General features: G+C 43.0%; 2 protein-coding genes and 1 pseudogene across 3 annotated transcripts; 2 read left to right on the top strand and 1 right to left on the bottom strand.

Moving 5' to 3' along the window:
* Positions 1-643: 643 nt before the first annotated feature.
* On the bottom strand, positions 644-9,889 carry LOC120670557 (villin-5). 2 transcript variants are annotated; one of them, XM_039950693.1, is made up of 23 exons: positions 9,730-9,889; positions 8,645-8,767; positions 7,997-8,096; positions 7,190-7,258; positions 6,879-7,121; positions 6,622-6,799; positions 6,414-6,546; positions 6,140-6,302; positions 5,661-5,811; positions 5,470-5,570; positions 4,969-5,124; positions 4,565-4,633; positions 4,408-4,476; positions 4,178-4,315; positions 3,939-4,067; positions 3,112-3,259; positions 2,979-2,989; positions 2,751-2,891; positions 2,527-2,652; positions 2,333-2,398; positions 1,603-1,918; positions 1,296-1,504; positions 644-1,220 (listed from the first exon to the last, which is right to left on the bottom strand). In XM_039950693.1, exons 2-23 carry the CDS (start codon positions 8,698-8,700, stop codon positions 1,107-1,109), a joined length of 2,886 nt encoding a protein of 961 aa, XP_039806627.1. In that variant the 5' UTR covers positions 8,701-8,767; positions 9,730-9,889; the 3' UTR covers positions 644-1,106. The 2 variants fall into 2 exon arrangements, with proteins under 2 accessions (XP_039806627.1, XP_039806628.1); XM_039950694.1 differs by lacking the exon at positions 7,190-7,258.
* Positions 9,219-13,508, top strand: LOC120670492 (annotated as a pseudogene).
* A 6,206-nt stretch (positions 13,509-19,714) lies between these two features.
* On the top strand, positions 19,715-20,146 carry LOC120670491 (protein TRACHEARY ELEMENT DIFFERENTIATION-RELATED 7A-like). Its single transcript, XM_039950598.1, has one exon. The coding sequence runs from the start codon at positions 19,715-19,717 to the stop codon at positions 20,144-20,146; it is 432 nt and encodes a 143-aa protein (XP_039806532.1).
* The last annotated feature ends 1,199 nt before the right edge of the window (positions 20,147-21,345 follow it).

The following is a 21,345-nucleotide window of genomic DNA, read 5'->3' as shown; positions in this document are numbered from 1 at the left end:
TCAAACGGTTTCGGAAGGGAAGCGCGGGGGACGGGGGATGAACTGGGCTTCGGGGAGCCGTCGGATCTGGGTGGATCGGACGGCAGGGATGCCTGCTGGTGGGTTGCCACGGATCACGATCCGCGTGTGTAGACGCTGCTCGTCCGCCTGCCCGGTCCCATCTTGGTTTGTCTGTCTGCTCGTGTGTTAAATTTCACACGAATTTCACACAAAAATGCAGGAATAGTTCAATTCTCGCAGGATTCAGGAGAAAAGGCACTGCATTCCAACCAAGGTTACCTTGCCATTGTACTTAATCCTAGCGTTTTGTGATCGAGTGATGGGATTATAATTGTATGAGAAGTGAAACGAAAAAGGATCTGTTGTGTTCAAATTTAGTATTTTTTTAAAAAAAATAAAAAATAAAGCCAAATTCCTAGCTAATGATCTGCTGTGTTCATCCTTGTATGAGAAGTGAACATACTAGAATTTGACTAAGTGGTGGTCGATCCAAATCGCCCAAATATATCAAGTTCTGACAAATAACCCAGGAACAATTTCAGAGGTCACCACGGAACAAAATGTAGCTTTCATGTATATTCAACAAGCTCGAAAAAATATAACATAGTACTGTGTTGTGAATTACACAGTACACAAGGAACAGTTTACACACGGAAATCAACTCTATTGATCAAAGGTAACTGTTTTGTGAATTTACAGTTGCGCACTCTGCTGTACACACTTCTTGCTCCCTCAAACTGCAACTCATCTCAAAACCCAAAAAGAACACAGGAAGACAGTTGATACCAAAAAAGAAATGCAAGCCTCAGAATAAAACTTGTGTGACCCTTGAATCAATGGAGGGCACTTGACAGAAAAGAAAAAAAAAGAAGTAAAATCACGCCAATGAATTGAAGGAATAAAAGAAACATAGCAAAACAAACTCAAGCTAGGAAAAAGGGGACCGATCCAGGACAATGTGAGAATTGATGTGTCACTGCGGATGGTGATTGCATTCTGCATAACTCAGTTGCCATGGGCTATTGAGGCATAGAACGGAATTACTTTCACCAAATGGTTATTTGACCCGAGGATTAAATGAGATATTTGAAGCTTTGCTGACCAGGCTAAAAAAGTTGAAGAGCAATCTTTAGCCTGTTCTGCTTCCACTTTGGAAGCTTGCTGAATGCCTCTTTTGTCATCCCAAACTTCTCTTTGAATTCAGCCGAAGATAAGTATGTCTGCATCAAATTAAACATAATTTCATCGTTACCTTCTTTCGAGAACAAGATAATACTGTGCGGTCAGACAATCACCTCTCTCCTCGTGACATCAATTTCAGTAACAGGATCAGCAGCTGTGGTCTTCAGACGTTCATACGGGTATATTGGAAGGCCCTCATCATCTTCTGGCTCATTTTCTTTTACATCTTCATTTATGGTTAGAGATTCAACTCTATTGTTCATGGTACCAGCGCCATCTTTAGCATCTTCCTCTTGTTTTGGCTTCTCTGACTCAGAGCCATCTTAATTTGCACATAATATTCAGAGAACAAACAAGCAACAGTTAATTTAGTTTTCTATTTTCAAGCAGAATTTCTGCCTGAGTAGTTATATCACATACCTTTTATTGATTCTGGTGTGGGGGTTTCAGTAGGCCGATCCGAAGAACCAGCCAAAGCCGCAATTGCAGATGACTTGGAAGAAGTATTCAACGAATCAGGTGTAAGAGATTTTGGGTAAAGTTTCTTAACTACTGGTGGAGGAGTGGAAAGATTTCTGTTGCTTGAACTTTCAAAGCTAGCAGCCAATGCAGTGAATGCTGGAGATCTTCCCCTAACACGGACACGCTCAGGGCTAAAGGACATGCTTCTGGAGCGCTGAGACTTATCTTGTGTCGTACTCCTTCCTGAATACACAGGTGTTCGTCGTCTTGGTTTCTGACAACGATGAAAATCAGCATAAGTTCTATCATTTATGTAAATATAAGGGTTCAGCAATAATATGGATCAATCATATAGCTACTGCGAACAAGGGAAGAAGCAACCATAGAAAAAGGGCTGTAATGTGCAAATACATGTTGCATTGCAAAAAAATACATGACCGAAGAAATGAAAGGCTACTCTGATCAAATAGTTTTGGTGTTGATTCATATGAGAAGCAACAGTTGACGGTGAAAGTTTCATATACAACTAAAGAAACACAGGCATGTGCACCAAAGAACATGAAGAACTGGATATCACACACAGAAAGATAGATAATGTTGTTGTAGAGAAACGTTTGCAAGAAATGCAGTTTACAGACATATTAGCATGGAGAACTATTATTAAATCATTAGGTTTCGAGCATCTTACATCCAATGCTGGAGCACCTCCACCTTTTACTATGGCAAGCTTCCTCTGGTATGAATTCCCATGCATCTAAAAACAAAAGGAAGAGATTAAATACTAAACAAGGGATTGTTCATGCTGTTCTCTTAATGTATAGACCACAAACAGCTCATATATTCAAGAATAAACAAGGTCAAACCTATGGCTAATCTACTTACTAGTGATTTCGCTGAATCCCAGGTGAAGAACCTAGTGAAGAAGGGAGGCTCACTGCCTTCCGTGACAGTGAAAATCGGTGTTTCACGGGCAAGGTTTTCCATAAGGAAATCAAGCACAACAAATTTCTGGTAAAGACGTAAAGCAGTAGCAAGTGAGAATGGTAATGAAAGAAGAAAACAATGTATGGCTTCTAAAGCTGCTGCATAGAAATAAAAATTATTACCTCCCCAATATCCAAAGCTTGTAACCTCACTTTAACATCCACTTGTTGACCAACCCAAACAAATATGCTCGTGTGACAGTCCAGAATGAAAACATCTTCTGTCATTAGATCATCTTGAGTAAAGTGGTGTATTTCCTTGACCTGCCCAATAGATTCAAATATAAATTTTGAATGTAAAATAGGTAAAGTACGGCGTAACATACTAAAGTACAGTTTTAATGTGCTAACCTTCAAATTGCCTTCATGGACCCCAACAGATTAGGAACATTAAAAGAGAGAACAGCAGAAAGAGATCAGTATGTATTGAAACCTTAACGTGGATAACTTCCTAACGAAACTATGAATCTACATTATTGATTACCTTTTGACAAGATGCATGAGAAAAGATGGGGATCACTTTCAAGTTCTCGCACCATTTTTTGGCTTGAATACTCGGATTTTCCTCCCAGTAAGCTCCAAAATTGATCTGTTTCTGACCCTTCCTTTTGTGACCTAGACTGCGTATTTGGCTGTACAATATAGAAAGGCATGGAAGAAAACTTAAGACAAAAAAGGCATTATAGAATATACCAAACTGCACAAGTACTCATAATAAAAAATTTCTCATAATGACTTGCGAGTATGAACAATGGAAGTTCAGCTTATAACATCCTGAATATTCCTGATGGAATACAAGAAAAGTGACAGAAAACAACAGAACTATCAGCTCCCAACATTTCCCAGTGGAGCTGGGATTCGACTAACAGATTCCAACGTACACTTTACTGAATTAGTCCATTTCCATATTGTTAAACCCAGCCAATTTAAAACCAGGATGATTTCTTAAGATTGACTAAGGATAAATAGGACACATTTGAGATGGTTTTTGCCAGAACCAGGCTGGTGAGTGTGGTAGCAAAGATATTCTAGCTGGACCAATTTTCATAACCAGCAGAAGCCAACTGGACGATAGTAATGGCAGGCCTGCTACAATCTAGGTAAGGCCTGGGCCTGTTAATTACCATTTCCCCCCTTCTAACAGGCTCAGATTTTACAGCACAAATTTTGTGCAGAATCAAAGCCGACGATCAAATGTAGGTAGTCAAAACTATGATTAAATAACTATACACAAAAAATTAGAAAGGTTGAATAGTTACAACTCTACAATCAGATTTATTAAATATCTCAAAAGGGATGATAGTTCCAAACCTTAATTACATCAAGTTGCCGCTCCATCAACTCTTGATCCAATGCAGTGGTCAGATTACCAGCCCATGTGAACACAGTGTTTCCATCATGGAGAATGTAACAATAGGATGAATTCAATGATGAGGCCACCTAAGAATAGAGAACGGAGATAGTATATGACTGGTAAGGAAGATGTTATAATATATTAATATTAACTGCGGTCAGATATACCTTGGGGAATAAAGTGCACTGTTACTTACAGGTTCAACCTGAACTGCTTGCATGTTTTCTGGTCCTGAACCTTGAACTCGGAAGAGTGCAAGCCCCTCTTCAGAATAACTATCATCATCAATACCATTTTCAGCAATAAATTTCTTGTATCCAGAGCTAAGACCACCCTACAATGGAAGTTGGGATGGTAAGACTACTGCTATGTTAAACCCAAACTAGTAATACCAATAAAACTGAAGGCCATTAAATGCATGTAAACCTTAAACACTTGCAAGCTTTGAAATATCACAAAGAATTGGATCGGTTCTTTCCCCTCATACAGGCGCACCTGAATGAAAAGCAAAGATACATTAGAGATGACACAAGGGTTCTTATCCAGTTTTAAAAATTCCATATAAAGAAAATCGCTGAGTTACCTGGACAGCCTGAAACTTAGCAGATTCAACCATCTTGCTTGCAAGTGAAACTGCCGTAACCCTATCCTCCTGGACAAGATTTGAGATCCTTTAAAGTGGAAGTGGACTTAACAAGTATAACTGAAAACTACATAATCAACAAGCATAAGGTTATTCAGAATCTCACTACTATGCACAAACAACATACATAACCTTTTCTATTTTTGTTCGTAAAGAAGAACATGAAATAGGCAAATAGCTGTTGGCTGATACTTCAAACCTTTCACGTTCTTATTATGGACTTCAAAGATGACTTGACTAAAACCAAGCAACTATGGGCTAGAAAGTCGAGAGATATTGATACTAGCATCAGGCGACTTCAAAAAAATTCACAGCCAAAATTGATTTTCTGCAAACTCTATTACCTCAACACTCTTTTTCCCAGACCAAGTTCCAATAAGGCATTCCTCCTTATCATCTCCAGCATACGTATACTGAAATACGTAGCAATCGCCAGTGTAAAATTTGGATTGGTCAGAGGATGAGAGAAGTGCCTTGTCTTTATCATTTACACGCCACACCTATCAAATATAGAGGAAAAAAGCATAAGTCAGAAGACTATTTTAATATGCATATGGAAGATAAAAATAGAAGCGGGTCATATACAGCATAAGAATGCATTAAGCATTTAGCCTTGTGTATTGAAGTATACACCAACTTCCGCTCTCAAAGTGAATCTCTAGCTACCTAGCTTACATGCGTTTTCCAAACCATTATTTGCAACAATGCTTGCCACATATGTTCAAGCATACAAAATCTTGGAAGACTACTACGAGAATGTTTGCAAATCTAACATTGAGATGGGGAAAACCCAAAAAAATGATGAGATCCAAAAGATGAAGCTAATAGAAAAAGTGCAGAAATACCTGCAGGTTGCCAGTGCAATCAATATAGGACTGAGGTTCTTCTTTTGCAGGAGCAGCTTTCATCAAACCCTTAACATTTAAGCCCTGGCGTTTGAGTAGAGCTTCACAAAAAACATAGTTGATCAAATTGTGAAGAGTGGAAAACATTTCATGAATTATAAAATAGGAAAATTGAAGGTATCAGTAATAACCTGCAACTTTGCCTCTGCCATCCTCAGATGACAACTTCAAGTCAGGTGTCTGCGGCCACTCTTTAAATTTTGATTTGAACATAACAGTCTCAAATCCTTCAATCACTTTGATGATGTGTGTTTTTGTTCGGTTTGAATCAGAGAGCAATTTCTACATAGGTAATTAAGCAAATAAATAGTGAACATCGAAACGACATATAGTTCAACACATGTATTTCTAATATATGTCAGAAAGATAAAACAATGTAACATCTCTACAAATATTTCTAATCAGCATGAATAAGTAACCAAACGTCTAAAGGATAGAGGAATAATAGATCTAATAAGCAGTCTAATAAACTGAAGGAACCCTATGCCATATTACAAAATCAATGAATGCATCAGGAAGTGTCAGCATGACTCCTCAGCATTTTCAAATAGTGTAACCTGATGGTTGTAAGAATACAATGAAAAAAGATAACTATCTGAACCAATATTACCTCAGCAGCTTCACTAGCACCCTTTCTCTCCTGCAGGGATGTAGTTCTGCCCATCCAAACATACAATTCAGCACCACAGTCTAAGAAGTAGCACTTGTTTGTCTGAAGTAATTCATGTGCCAAGGATTCGTAGTTCACTGGCTCCAGTTTTCCTTGGTCAAAACTGAAAAGTAAACACTTTATAAATTACTAACTGATTTCAAGTAGATACTGTTGTAATTGGCAATCAAACAGCAGGAGCTTCCATATATGGAATAAAACCTCAGTCAACTACCATAGCAATTTGATGGCAGTTTCCTCATGTTTCTCATTGCCTTCTGCAGGTGCCCTCCTTGGAAGAGGGGCAAAGCCACCGAAAAAACCCCAGAACTCACCAGCTTCCGGATCAGCCATCATTCTACCATCCTCTAAGAAAAAATGCAAACAGTCATATCTAGATAGTCTTGTTCCCGATAGCACATGCGGTGAATATAGATGCTCACCAACAGATGCAATTTCACACTTCCCCTCATGAAATGTATCTTTGATGTACTGTACAACTTCAAGAGCTTTTGCTCGCTCTTGGATGGATGAGTTTGAGCCATTGAACTGGAAAATTTTGGACTTCGTATCCAGAATAAATATGTCATCATGGTTAAGGGTTGATCGAGCAAAGGGAACCTGGTTGTAGAGTGGCAAGTCTTATTAAGACAATAATAGCCATGTTTAAATTAAGAAGACAGTCACGCAGATAGCTTGCCTCTTTGACGTGAACAACATGCTTCCCATGGCAGACATATAAGCGAGTCTCATGATCCTGGTTGTTGGCCTCAACATGCTTGAATCCAGATGCCACTCCTCCTGGCTGTGGCATGATGCATGGCCTAAAATAGGATAGGAATTTCTCTGTTTCATTGCCTTGTACTTCTCGATACTGAACAGCACGTCCGCCAAGGGCAGCATCAAGCTCTACTGTTAAAATTGCAGCAGTTCCAGCTTCATCCTACCACAGATAAAAATGGATTCAATAACCTTACCAAACAGGATCACCAAATGATATGAGAAATATACCTGACTAGTGTCTTTACCAATCCAGTAATGGATGTCATGGCGAAGAGAACCATTTTTCAAGGCTGTTGTCTGTAAGAAGGGAAAACATGTCACAAAAAAAAAACGTGCATGTCTTGAGCATAATCCAACTAAATCCCCAAGCATACAAAATCACAGAAAAACAGTGCTACCATATCCATATGGAAAGAAAAGAACCTAAATATTGATTACGGTTTATTAATTGTGAGATGCGCTACAAAAAAAAAATTAGGGTTACAGAATTTACAGTAGCATGGAACCATAGCAAGTAATAATTTTTTTACAAAAAAAACATTTCCATAACCCCAATAAACCCAGTTTTGTGAACTGGAGTTTACTGAACCGAACATTCTTCAGGTTCAGTGTAAACTGAAGTTATACAATAACGTACTTGCTGCATATAATCCCACTGACAAAAAAATTCCAAGTAAAATTAACTTCGACCTAAAGTATAACTTGAAAAAATTTAAATAGTAGTTTGCATGTAAAAATGGTTCAATAATACAGGAGTACTTCAGCTGGACCTCCATGTTACTGTTAACTTTTGTTAGTCTATATGCAGTTGTTCTATCAGCCATTTTCATCTGTAGTCCACAGAATGTATTAGAATGATTGGTTCTACAAAAACACTCAGTGCATAATATCAGAATTCTACAGCAATTCTCATCCAATATTCAGATCTTTAAAACTAACTTTATCCCATAGAAAAAACTGTGAAAAAATTCACAGATAACAGGAAGATATTAGAGGGGAGGAAGCCATGAGCCTAAAGATTGTGCACTTTGGTACCTTCAAGATAATGTAAGAATCGCCCATGAAAAACTTCCCATATGAAGATGCAGGGATAGGAACGGGCTTGAAATTCTCAATACGCCATATTTCCAAGCCGCTGCAAGCTATTAAGGATAACAGTGTCCATTCATGGACCAAGACCAAAAGCATTTTCCAATGGTGAATTTGAGATCAAGTGCTGAAGTGCATGCTCCCTAAATATTTGATGGGCTTAACTTTGAGAATCTTTACAATAGCTTATTGATTCCCATTTAGCTATAAAGAAAATGCATGCACCTTTTCCTGGCAATGAGCACCGACTTCCACTGTGTGTTAGATTTATAGAATTTGCCAAGATGACATATCCCAGGAAAGTCATTTATCTACACAGTAGCATTACAAATTAGTAATTACATAAATTCATATCAAATAGGCACCACATTTTTCTCCTCTACAAGCACGTCTGTGATATAAAAATGGTAATTGCCACGTCAAAACTGAGTGTCAGCGCTTAATATTCTTGTGTGATACCCACAAAACACCACACATCATTTCCCATAGTCACTAGCCAATACCCTAGGAAAGATATTGGACCAACATGAAGATAAAGCAAAGAAATGAAATTTATAAAGACGGCATCAAATGAACGAAAGCCTGAAAGGATACTCTTTTTGTCCAGAGCCACGGAAGGCTGGGTCCAGGTCCTTCATAGAAACTGACATCTTCAATTTTACAAACAGCCCTTGCCTAATTCAGTAATTCTTCCTTCAAAGGAGATCTAAAAGGATGCTGCGAACAAGAAACCAAAGGGCAGGGATAGTAAGCAAATAAGCAAAAAAAATGATCTCCCAATCTGAGAAAACTAAATTATGCAGTTTGACTGATGCAGAATAACACTTAAGCATAACAATTCCATCTGAGCATCAAGGTTTTACAAGTACGAATCACTTTAAATGGTAGAATTACTACTGATGTGAAAGTAACAAAATCGGCACACGTCCATCATACCATTATATCCTTAACTGCAACCAACAACTAAATATGCATACCAATATATTTCCCTATTGAGAATTTATATTTTCATGCAGGAAAGGTCACAGGTGAACTTGGGAGCAAGAACTATGAGTCTGTGCCATGGCTCTAGTTCAGTTACAAGTTTGCTACAGTGAAAAGGCATACTCTGAAATCATGGCATATCCTTGGCGTCAACTTATAACAGATATCATAGACTGCGGACACGATGCAGTATGCTATGTATTTCCATATCAAGAAATACACAGCAGCGTAGCAATACATAGACTACGAGGCTCGCATGCAGCGCTTGTGGCTGGGTGACTGCAGGACTAATCTGCCAGAAGGCCCATTAACCCAAGTACCCAACACAGCCAAACCATTCCCTCTCCTGACTCCTATCCCGTCAGCTCGAATTCCACAGCTGAGCTGTTAAGTGCTAAAATAGTACGCTAAGCATTGCAAACAAGTAAATTTTTCTCCCAATCTAGTTCGGAACAAGCTAAAGTGAGCGAGCGCCGAGCAGCGCCGCACCGTCAAGTCAAGGCGCAAATCTGGATCAACCAAGAGGCCAGCAGGGGCGGACCCAGTATAGGACATGGGCGATAATTTTTGCAAAAACATCGAAGTTTAGCAGGTAAAACACATGGTCAGATCCGAGTACAGATAGCATACATCGGCGTTTGGGGTGTTCGATTTCGCGCAGCACGAAGGAAAGGGAAGGGAGTAGGCGGGCATACCTCTCTGATGCTCGTCGGCGTCGAATCGCCCGACGAAGACAGACCTGGCCAAGGGTGGCCGCTCGCCCTGTCGTCGCCGACTCGCCGCTCGGAAAGAGAGCCCGGGAGCGGTATGAAGCGGAGAAAGGAAAAAGCAATGCAGCGGAGGAAAGACGAAGGAACGCGCACTCGGGGCAGTTCTGGGAAAATATTCAGTGCGGCAGGGGCTGGGATGCAAACTTTCCTTTTTCTTTTTTTTTCTTTTGACCAGGAAAACTTTTTCGTTTTTGTTATATATACGAGCTAGTAAGGTTGGAGTGTTTTCTTCTTTTTTTTTTGGAGAAAAACTTAAACGTGGTGCCTTATTATATGAAATAGAATATATTGCTAACCAAGGGTGCTACGCGTAAATAGAAGCCAGAATACTACAGGCCAGCTGGGGTGGCAAATGATGGACTGAAGCGTGCGTGCCACTAAACAACGTCTCTTTTAGATTCTTTTTGAAAACTATGAAAAAAATGTCACACAATTGAAATACAGCTCCAACACTGCTGTTCTCATGCCACGTAAGCTGATAAGCCAACGGCCACGACGTGGTGTCAAAACCTGAAGGCACGGTTGTGCCAACCCAAGGATTAAAAAATACTTATCCAAGGGTGTTTGACTTAGACCACCACATATAATTTTGGAGATATTTATCATTTTTTGGGTATATTTTGGCTTGTGAGCATATTTGGGGCAGCGTCCTGCATGTCTCCTCATTAAAACTTTTGACCTCCATTTGATACGAGGGAGCAGCACTTGAGTCGCTGTCAAATGTCTCATGTGCCGTCAAGCGGCCGGTTAGTGATCTAAGCAGGTTCATTTGGGAGGCTTAATTAAAGCGATAAAGGCGCTGTGGCGGTACTTGGTTCCATCCGGAAAGTTTGTAGGGTAGTGTGCTTTGATTCGTTGATCATTTGCTCATTCATCGTTAAGCCGTTTGGGGACGGTTAGACAACCTATCATGTGTACTCTAGTGTGGGATTATGGGCTGGCAAAGCAAATCTTCTCTCTCTCTCTCTCTCTCTCTCTCTCTCTCTCTCTCTCTCTCTCTCTCTCTCTCTCAAGAAATAGAAGGAACGTTGCTTTGTCATTTAAGATGGAAGAGGCGTGTCTTACATAGTCGATGTTACATAAAAAAAGTAGTCTCTCAAGCTCCAGAGAAACAGGTGATACATAAGAAAATTAAGGTAACTCTGGCCTTCCACATGCCAACTTCCGAGTAGTCACTTCAAAAGGCAAATATTTTCTCGCCCCGGATCCTATCCTACTACCGCCATATATTTGATGGTCTGTCATCTTTCGACGGGAAGCCTTAGCAGATCTCCAGCTAACCACAAGAACAACCGGAAAAACAACTATAGATCCATTAAAGAAAAAAATAATATTAAAATTAAATTACCCTGCATAGATATGCGATTCGATATTGAAATGTTGCTTTTGTGAAATATGATACACACTCAATGCAAATACCCACACACACCATAACGTTATAAAAATGCCTCCTTTGCGCGTTGCAATCGACGCATACATCATCTAACATTAGAAAATAATTAGTTGTCAACACAAGCACCTTGTAAAGTTGCACTCAATTCGATTGATTTATAAATATTAGCCCAAAGTCAATTGCTTCTCTACAAATTTATAAATATTTAGCCTCATGTTTGATAACTAAATTGATTTTTGGCTCCGTGGTAACTATGGTTTGGGCCTTCCAATTTTTTATGGAATTACGAGGTTTGGCCTCACACGTGGTAAGGATCACTTCTTAATAGTAAAATGTGATAGTTTTAACTCGAATCCAAAGTATCACTAATTAATGAAGTTTGAATATTGAGATATTTCAATTCTATTAAAGATACTTTGTAAGACAAGATATATTACAACATAGGTTAGCAAAACATGTCAGTTAGGTACAACAGATGTTGGCATGTTGCCAATGGAGCTGCTTGATCATGGAGGCAAAAACATGGCATAGACTCTATGTGCCAATGGCACATTGTCCTGCTTTGGATTCATATGTTCGAACTATTAAACTAACGTTGGACTCAACACAAATTAACCCGTCCAGCTATCGCATCCTCCGACGACGGAGAGCGTCACATGGAGCCTCGATATACTTCGCATGGTGTTGCAGCGGATGATTGGAGTGCATGGCCGGAGGTGTGACGTCTCCTTTGTTTTGTGGCATCACAGTTTGAACATGGTGCTCTGTTCCTCTCGGGTTTCTTCTAGTTTAGCTACTAGCTAGTACAACGATGTTGCCGCTCTTCTTTCTCACGTCAAAGAAAATCTTACATTCATGTAGTATTAAATGTAGATGAAAAAATAACTTATTACACGGATGGACTGTAAATTGCGAGACGAATTTAATAAACCTACTTAATTAATTATTTGCACCAGTGATGTTACAATAATTATTTGTTAATTATGAATTAATTATCATCATTAGAATCATCTTGCAATTTCTAGACAAGATGTGTAATTAGTTTTATAATTAGTCTACATTTACCACTCCTAAATGGAATACAGCCATGGAACATCCATACTTTTCTTTTGGAGTACTGCTGTCAAAGATGGGAGTACTGCTGTTTTTCTTTTGAGTTGCAGGCTCCGTTTAGTTCCTAAAAAATATTCAATAGTGCCCATCACATCGAATCTTCGGACACATGCATTAAACATTAAATGCAGTTGAAAAAAATATCTAATTACACAGTCTAACTGATTAGCACGAACTGAATCTTTTAAGCCTAATTAGTCCACAATTAGACATTATTTGTCAAGTAACAACGAAATGTGCTACAGTATCAAAATCCAAACTTTTTTACCAACTAAACACACCCGCAATACAGGCTGTGTTTAGTTCCGCGAAAAGTTCCCAAAATTTTTCACTGACGCACATCACATCGAATCTTACGATACATGCATGGAATATTAAATGTAGTTAAAAAATATAACTAATTGCACAGTTTGGTTTTAAATGACGAAACGAATCTTTTGAGACTAATTACTTCATAGTTGGACAATAATTGCCAAATAAAACCGAAACGTACTACAACAACTTTTTCGCAAACTTTTAGCGAACTAAGGCCTTGTTTGGTTCGTGCTAGAATTGTAGCGCGCTAGGAATAGTAACAACTTTGACCGCTAATTACGGTGTCAGACAAAGTCAGTTTACAAAACCAACTTCAGAACCCCTGCGCCAGTGACCCTGAAGAATCTAACGAGGCCTTTTACCGCGCGATTAGAGGATTGTTACTGTAGCAAATCATCGATTAATTACCGTCATTAGATTCGTCGCGAAAAATTACACCCATCTCTAAAAAGATTTTGCAAATAGATTTCATTTAATGCTTCATACAGATCCGTCGCGCTCCGCGAGATCCGCAAATACCAGAAGAGCACGGAGCTGCTCATCCGCAAGCTCCCTTCCAGCGCCTGGTCCGCGAGATCGCACAGGACTTCAAGACCTACCTCCGCTTCCAGTCCTCCGCCGTCGCCGCGCTGCAGGAGGCCGCGGAGGCCTACCTCGTCGGGCTCTTCGAGGACACCAACCTCTGCGCCATCCACGCCAAGCGCGTCACCATCATGCCTCGCCCGCTGCATCCGCGGGGAGCGCGCTTAGGCTGGTCGCCGGTAACGGCCTGGATGCTACTAGTAGCTAGTTGTCGTGGAAGGATGCTGTAGCTTGTACTGCCTGTCATATGATGTTAACCTCTGGTTGTTATCAATGGGAAATTCCTAGGTTTGATGCTGAATTTGTTCTCGCGCATCCTCCTGCTGATTGGGCGTTTCTGAATTTACCATCGGCTCGATCGCTTCTCACCTGCCTGCGTGCATGTTCTTCTGTTCTGTTCCCGACAAAATTCCTGGTGGTGCTCCCAAGTCGGCCCTGCTGCAGAAATGAAACCGAAACGTGGTGGGTGTGTGTTTTTTTTATAATTGCATAATTTCCCTTGTTTTGAGTTGTAATTGCACGTTTGCTTTTATTTTTTTAACTTTGTATGTTTGCCTCCTGGTTTTCAAAATTGAAAGCACCGTTTGCCCCCTGTTTGTCAACCGTGAGCTGGACCTCAATAATAGTCCCAAAAAAATTCACAAAAAGGAAAAAAGGGGAAAAGACTATACTACCCCTCATCCAAAACACATTACTCCCCTCCTCCCAATCTCCTCTGCTTCGTTACCCGGCGGCCGGCGGCATTGTGTTGGTGGTGGCGAACGGTGCGGCGGAGGCGGGCGGGGACCGGCGCGGCAGCAGGCGGGCGGGGCCTCGCGCGGAGGCAGGCCGCTCGGCGAGGCGGAGGCTACCGCCGCGCCCCCATGCCATTAATGTGGCCGAGCTCACCGGCCGGGCACCACCACCGCACCCCCCCTCCTCCCACCTCGCCCTGACCTATAAATCGGCCTCCACCGCACCTCCGCCCCTCCACGAGCTCGCCCACCGCCGCCAGCGCTCCTGCTCGGCCCCGCAGCGCCACCGCCACGCCCGCCAGTGCCGGCCACCGCCCATCGCCGTGGCCAGGCCACCTCACTGCCTCTCCGCCCGAGGTGAGGGCAAGAGTGGACCCCCTCCACATCCTCAAGCTCGTCCACCACGGCTAGCCCCCTCCCCAACCTTGCAGCGCCGCCACCATGGCCGCTGTCGCTCACCTCCGCCCGCCACCGTCGCACCACCCCTACAGGCCGCCTCCGCCCAAATTAAGTGAGGGGATCGATTCCCCACGGCCCCCTCTCCGTTTCCCCCTAGCCCCGGCCGCCGCCGCGCCTTGGGCCGCCGGCGCCCTGCCCCCCCTCCTTTGTTTCACGGGAGAGAGGAGGAAGAAGGGCAAAATTGCCCAAAGGCCCTTGCCCTTTCGTTTTTTTTATTTAAAAGGCCCCCTTCTCTCATTCACGGAACATGAGCAATTGACATGTTGAGAGCATTTTTGTCTTTTCAGCTTGCACTTAACACCGTTAACTTTTCTTCACGGAACAGGGCAAGTGAAACCTTCAGATTCAAAAAACAGGGGCAACACATGCAAAATTAAAAAAAATAGGGGTAAACATGCAATTACAACTCAAAACAAGGGCAGTATTGCAATAGACCTTTTTTTTCAAGAATGGAGGTCTGGAAGCCGGGAGAGATCAGATGAACATTGAACCTTTTTTTTTTGACGTGGTGTGAACTGGGCTTATGATCAGTGTTCTTGGGCTTTATAGAGTTGTTCGTGTCTAAGGCCCGGACAGACAACAAAAAATATGCAAAGCTGAAACATACTGGGCCGACAAGGCTTTTTGGTTCAAGCCGGCCCACTACATCGATGATGATAGCCCCAACTCGATCGAATTAATGTTTATTAATCCCGTTGACTCGCAGTGACCTGGTCATTCTGACACTGCCACCATGCGTAGTATTCAGAATTCAGAACGGATAGGAATAAACCATGGAACAAAGTCCATCCCTGCCTATCATTTTTGTAGGCAGGAGCAGAGCATCGATACATCATTCCGGCGTTTTATATGGTTCAAATTAAACTTGCTTGTACAACCGCACATCTAAAATTGTTTTTCCCCCCCTCAGAATGCGCGAGAGGATTGCACAAGCACAACATTGCATTAAGATCATTGATTTCAGAAAGAAGAATGAAGATGTTGCTTACAACAGCGTCAGGTGCCTAGATTTAACGTATGATTTTTTAGCCATCAAACCGAAAGATTTACGGCTTCACATTAGATCCAATTTTACACATTTTGCAGAGGTGGTTGTAGCTGATACACAAACAGCAAAGTAATTGTAACTAAGGTATGAAAAAGGAAAAGGCGTTTAGATGCTGCAAAAATACTTGAATTTTGAAAAAGTTAACAACTGAGTGTTTTCGGAGACTTGGAACGCTCCATTGTCGTCACAATGCACAAATGGAATCCTTCGTCGTCTCTGTCAACTCGGGCAACCTAGCTCATGTTAGTGTTTCGAGTTGAGTTTTTCACTAAAGAGAGGCTCTGGGGTTATAATAGAAAAAAAATGATTTCCCTTTGTAACCCAAGATGATCTGATCTAACCCGTTCGTATAGCCCTACTGCGAACGTGAACTGACCCAAACCCATCCGGTAGACTTGATGATGGATCCTCCATTCCTGCTGCTGCTTCATTTAGCTGCGTGGACCAAAAGGTAAGGTGGGCAGGGCTGGCTAAAGCTTGGGGAACTTTGGTGTGCCGGCAGATTGCTTCCCGATCGATGGCAGTGGCATGGCACGGGGGACACAGCTCTGAGCTCTCGCCGCCCATTCATGTGCATCCCCTGCTGGCCCGCTGCGCGTGGGGATTCACACGCTGCGGCTGTGTTTAGTTCTAAAATTTTCTCTCCAAATTTTACTATTCAGCTATCACATTAAATCTTTTGCCTCATGCATGAAGTATTAAATGTAGGTAAATAAAAAAACTAATTGCATAGTTTTGATGTACACGACGAGACGAATCTTTTAAATCTAGTTAGGTTATGGTAGGACAACAATTACCAAAAAAAACAAAAAGTACTGCAGTGTGCTACAGTGTCCGACATGATTTTTTTTACCACAATTTTACGGATCTAAGCCGTAGACTTTATTGGTCGTCGCCGCTTGGCGTCTGTACTCGGTACGGTAGAGTGGCTTGATTGACTGCTGCCTACTAGTAGCACAGTAGCACTAGACTTTTTGTTTGGACGCATCCTATGTGGGAATAATCCTGCACAGTACCTGGACGCTGTTACTCCTTTCGTCCAACGTGACTCCTGTGATCTGCTGGCTCCTGTGACTCCTTTCGCACGACTCACGAGGAAAAAGACAGTATCAGGGCCGCCATATATGCTGAATTGCTGATCATCAGCTGGGTGTACGTATATATGCTGCTGCTGAGCTGTCGCATTCGCTTTATTTTATGAAAAGCCTTGATGTGTTACAGCTGATCCAAAGTAGTAGATTCGGATGTATGAATAATGAATGAGATCCAATCACCCAAAGCTCAGGTTGTGTGACAAGGAGACTTGCCGAGCAGGCTCGATGATTTGTCGCAGGGGAACCAAGAGAGGTTTCGTTTGCCATTCTAGACAAATTTTATTCTTCTTTTTGTATGAAATTATTATATTAGATAGGCTCATGTTGGAACAGTGTTTTCTTGGTCCCGATCATGTCCATCGGTGCAGAGAAGAAATGGACTCTGCCCACGTGCTGCGCGCGTCCGAATCTGCCGTGCCAAGTGTCATACGTCAACAGTGTTCTCAGCTCTGACACGAGTGCTTTTTTTCTGTTTGCTGTTGTTTCCTGCAAGAACTTGTCCCTACTCAACGGGTGGCCTACGGTGGCAGTTGGCTGGAGGCGCTGGGAACGTTGCGCCGGCCGCGCGACGGCGGCGGCGAGGGACGACGGGGGTTCCTTCTTTCCGCCGCCAGCGTGAAATAAACCACCAACCAACCAAACGGCCAAACCACGCGATGCCGATCGACGTGGTGAGGTAGACGGCGGCGAGCCGGCGATGGCCCGCGGCGTGCGGCCCGCTCCCAGCAGCCTCCCGCCGCGCCGGCCGGGGAATCGTCACGAGCACTCTTCGATCCGCGAGTAATGAACACTCAAGGCGATGAGCCAACGACGTCGCGCGGAGAGACCGATCAGCTTTTCTGTGTCTGCACGTCTACGTACGGCTGCCGGATGAAGCTGACGTGGAACATGTGATAGATCGACGCCACTTGATCCCGACGCGTCGCGCTAGCTTTTCGCCGGCCCGGCCCGGCCCCCTTCGCCTTCTGGGTCAGCGCCGATCGAGGCCGGGCCAGCTCCGATCCGCCGACGACAGCCACTTGCTGCTGCTCCAGAGTCGCCTAGCTAGCCACTGACGACCGACCGCTGGGGGTCAGTTGTTCACTGGTTGATGGTTGATCGTGTTTGGCATTGATTTTGATTTAAATCGTAAGGGTAGCTGATGAGCTCGATCGACAGTGATGCTTCTGTTTAATCGTCGACAGCGGATGGTTGTCAATTAGTATTGCACAACCATCTGTTTCGTTCCCTGTTTTTTTTTTAAAGTAGCTGAATCTGATCCAGCATGTTTCCCTCGTAAAATCCACTAGTCCTACAAAACCTACCCATCCGGTTTCCTACAGTTATTCACAGGAGTAAAGTATGGCCGCCGTCATGGCCATCTTGCCCGTGGAGCTCCCAACCATGGACTCATCCATGATGAAAATAATGGCGTCCGACCCAACAACATCACAACAGAGGAGGCACAATGAAAGTGAGATGTGGAGGAGTACCGAGCTGCCTGACATCGCACGCGGAGGAGTGCTGCACAACCCTGCCGATGGAGGTCACAGTCACGGGGGTGGTGGAGAGGCTGAGATCGATGAGTTCCAGACCAACTTCTGTGAAGCTATGGCGGGACGAAGAAGCAAAATGGAACAAGGAGTGGAAAAGCATATGTGGACACGAAGATGTCACGTAGCGTCCGGAGCAAATAAAATTATCGGACGTCTTGCGCGTAGCATTTCCGTATGTATATTTGCATGTGAGTGTTTGCGCCGTAGTATAGTTTTTTTTTTCTCGTTGTCGATCGGAAGCAGATTCTTACATCTCACACAGTTACACGGACATCTACTGATTTGCTTGCATTGCGCTCTTAATGATATGGAGATCTAAGGCCGGGACAGCGTGCTCGCTGTTAATGATATGGAGATCTCAACCGGACAGAAGATTAATTGAACTCTCCTAATCTATGGGAATTGATTGGGGACACCGGGCCAGGGTCAGTAATTGTTGTGGTCCAAAATAAAGGCGCTGTCAAAAGATTCCGACGCAGACACGTAGTACTCCGTACTCGTATTAGTTTGATGACTTTGATCCACATCCAACCCCAGAGACACCGTCCACATCAAGTTTGGTACTGCACGCCATCAACGATCTCCTCCATGCTCTATCATGGCTCGTCTCTTTCACTCGAGAATTAATCTGCATTTCTTTGACACAATTTTTGACGTCCGTGTATATCGGGGCCTCGTGGGTATTCACTAGTTTTTTTTAGAAAAAAAAGATTAAGTAATATATTCAAGAAGTATTCGTCAAATATATATGAAAGCACTTGATTGGTGCTCACCCCAAAGTCAAAGCTCAACCAGCCTGCTAGAAAATGAAGAGAAGGGAAATCTTGTTCTTGGAGAGAAAAAAACTTGTAGTGGTTGATGGTTTGGGTTTTTCTATGTTGCTAGTATAGAGCAGGAGAAGAAATGAAAAATCGATGATGTATCGTTCCACACGGACGGGTGTTATCATGTATATATGGGCTACTGTTCGCCTGCACGATCATTTCACTGTTTATACAACGTGTAAATTCTACTAGATAGGTAGCCATATAGATCGATTAGCCGTGTAAATCGTGCAAAAAAAAACCGTTTCGATCTCGTAGACGATGATGTACCGTTCCACGCTGATGGGTGTTATCATGCATATGCGGGGCATGGGCAAAGCAAATACGGACAAAGCAGTGATAGCTGAAATATTAAAAAAAAAGCAGTGGTACCTGCTCCATTGAATTCGGTTGGTTGAGGCTGACGCTTTCATCTCGATCAGTATATTAACTTTAGGGTTTTTTTTATTTCTGCCATTACAATTCTTCAACTTCGGAGAAATGCCATTACAATTCAACTATTCTGAAATTTGCCATTATAATTCTTCATACATCTGAATCCTGCCATTTTATACGTCTTTTACGTGCCTGGGCCCGCTGTCAGACCGTATATGTGTACGTATATTTCATATGGACGAAAATGCCACTGCTGCTTTACTCCCTCCACTCAATGCCGTGCGGGCCCCACTCGTCAGGTTTTTCTTCAACCTCCGTGCTGGTGCTCGCCGCCGCCGCAGGGAGCCGGAGGAGGGCTGCCGCACAAGCTCCGCGCGGGGAGGGAGGAGGGGGTGGCGCCGCCGCTGGCTCCCCACCGGCCCCCTTGCTCTCGGCGCCATGGCCCCGTGCCGAAGCTGCCGCGCGCCACATGCGCCGGCGAGGGAGGAGGGATCTCGAGCCGTCCCTTGCTCGCCGCCCGGCCGCCGCTCCCGCCGCCGCGCGCGCAGGCCGTCGTTCACGCCATCGCTCGCCGGCCGCCACTCCCGGACGCCGCACGAGCCTCCTCGTCCCGCTGCGCCGCGGCTCCGCCCCTACTCCGGGCCGCCGCACCTCCGCCCTGCCTCGCCTCCGAGCTGCTGCTCCTCCCCCGCGCCGGCGTGCCCCTACCTCGCCCCTCACGCCGGCAATCCTCTTCCTCCGCCCCTCACGCCGGCCATCCTCTTTCTCCCCGGCCACACCTCCTCTCTCCCGTCGCGCTCTGCTGCCGAACTCGGCGGCCCTCCGCCCCTGACCTTGCCGCTCCGCTCGAGCAGGCGGAGCTCTGGTTGAAGAACCTGATGAGTGGGGCCCGCACGTCATTGAGTGAAGCAGCAGTGGTGTTTTCGTCTGTACGAAATATACGCACACATATACGGTCTGACAGCAGGCCCAGGCACGTAAAAGACGTATAAAATGGCAAGATTCGGACGTATGAAGAATTATAATGGCAAATTTCAGAATAGCTGAATTGTAATGGCATTTCTCCGAAGTTGAAGAATTGTAATGGCAGGAATCCAAAAAACCCTTAACTTTAATATACACTGACATCTCGATCAGTATATTAAGGCGGTCTACAGACAATACACTGACATCTATAAAATTATATTAAATTAGATCATGTTTAGCTCTCAAAATTTTCCTACATGCCTATCACATCGAATTTTTAGATATATACATGGAGCATTAAATGCAGTTAGAAAATAACTAATTATATAATTTAACTATAAATGATGAGATGAATCTTTTAAGCCTAATTAATCTATGATTAGATATTAATTGCCAAAAATAACAAGTGATACAGTACCAAAATCCAAAAAAAATCGAGAACTAAAGAAGCCCTACTCGTGAACTATGCCTTGATGATATGTTTATTTGTTTTGTATATGATATTATATTTTCATGTGAACTTAACCGAAGTTAGAGAAGATAATTTGTTACAGAGTTAAGAGCCTGCTTGCTTATTACTTGGATTTCAATTTTTGTCCGACCAAAACCACAATTATTACTTGCCAAAGTTGTAGCAAGAAATTTAGATATTCACTTGCAATTGGTACCAAAATATGGCAATCAATATTTTTTTAGTAAGTTGTTATGGTTTTGAATAAAAATAATGGCGTGCTAATTTTTTTTACTAATGAACCAACCGTAGTCAAAATTTCTAGGTATACTTTGATTTTGGCTCGGCAAATATTGGAATTCAGCAGCAGGTTTTAAAGTCCATCATATGAGCTCCAGCAGTAATGATCCCATGCGACCCGGCTATATTAATTATTTATTTAGAGGTGCATATGGATGATCCTTAGAACATCTCCAACAGATTTGGTATAATGGATATCTACCCCTAAAAACTACCAGGATACCTAAAAGCCACCAAAAAGCAGCTTCAACAGATTTGGTATATAGATTTCTCTCCCTAAATTTTTTAGCAAATTACCTAAACTTCTCTCTCCTTGACCCAAATATACCAAAACAAAGGCTGGATTGCTAAA

This window comes from Panicum virgatum, chromosome 4N (genome assembly GCF_016808335.1).
Source record: "Panicum virgatum strain AP13 chromosome 4N, P.virgatum_v5, whole genome shotgun sequence".
Lineage (NCBI taxonomy): Eukaryota > Viridiplantae > Streptophyta > Magnoliopsida > Poales > Poaceae > Panicum > Panicum virgatum.
The sequence above is the reverse complement of the archived record's forward strand: the minus strand, read 5'-3'. Positions and strand labels throughout refer to the sequence as shown.

Excerpts from the sequence above, each read along its gene's own strand:
- LOC120670557 (XM_039950693.1), bottom strand. The coding sequence starts at position 8,700 with ATGTCAGTTTCTATGAAGGACCTGGACCCAGCCTTCCGTGGCTCTGGA. Across the intron at positions 7,122-7,189 it reads TTGGTAAAGACACTAGTCAG|GATGAAGCTGGAACTGCTGC; the intron begins GTATATTTCTCA and ends TATCTGTGGTAG. Across the intron at positions 1,919-2,332 it reads GAGGTGCTCCAGCATTGGAT|AAACCAAGACGACGAACACC; the intron begins GTAAGATGCTCG and ends CATCGTTGTCAG.
- LOC120670491 (XM_039950598.1), top strand. The coding sequence starts at position 19,715 with ATGGCCCCGTGCCGAAGCTGCCGCGCGCCACATGCGCCGGCGAGGGAG.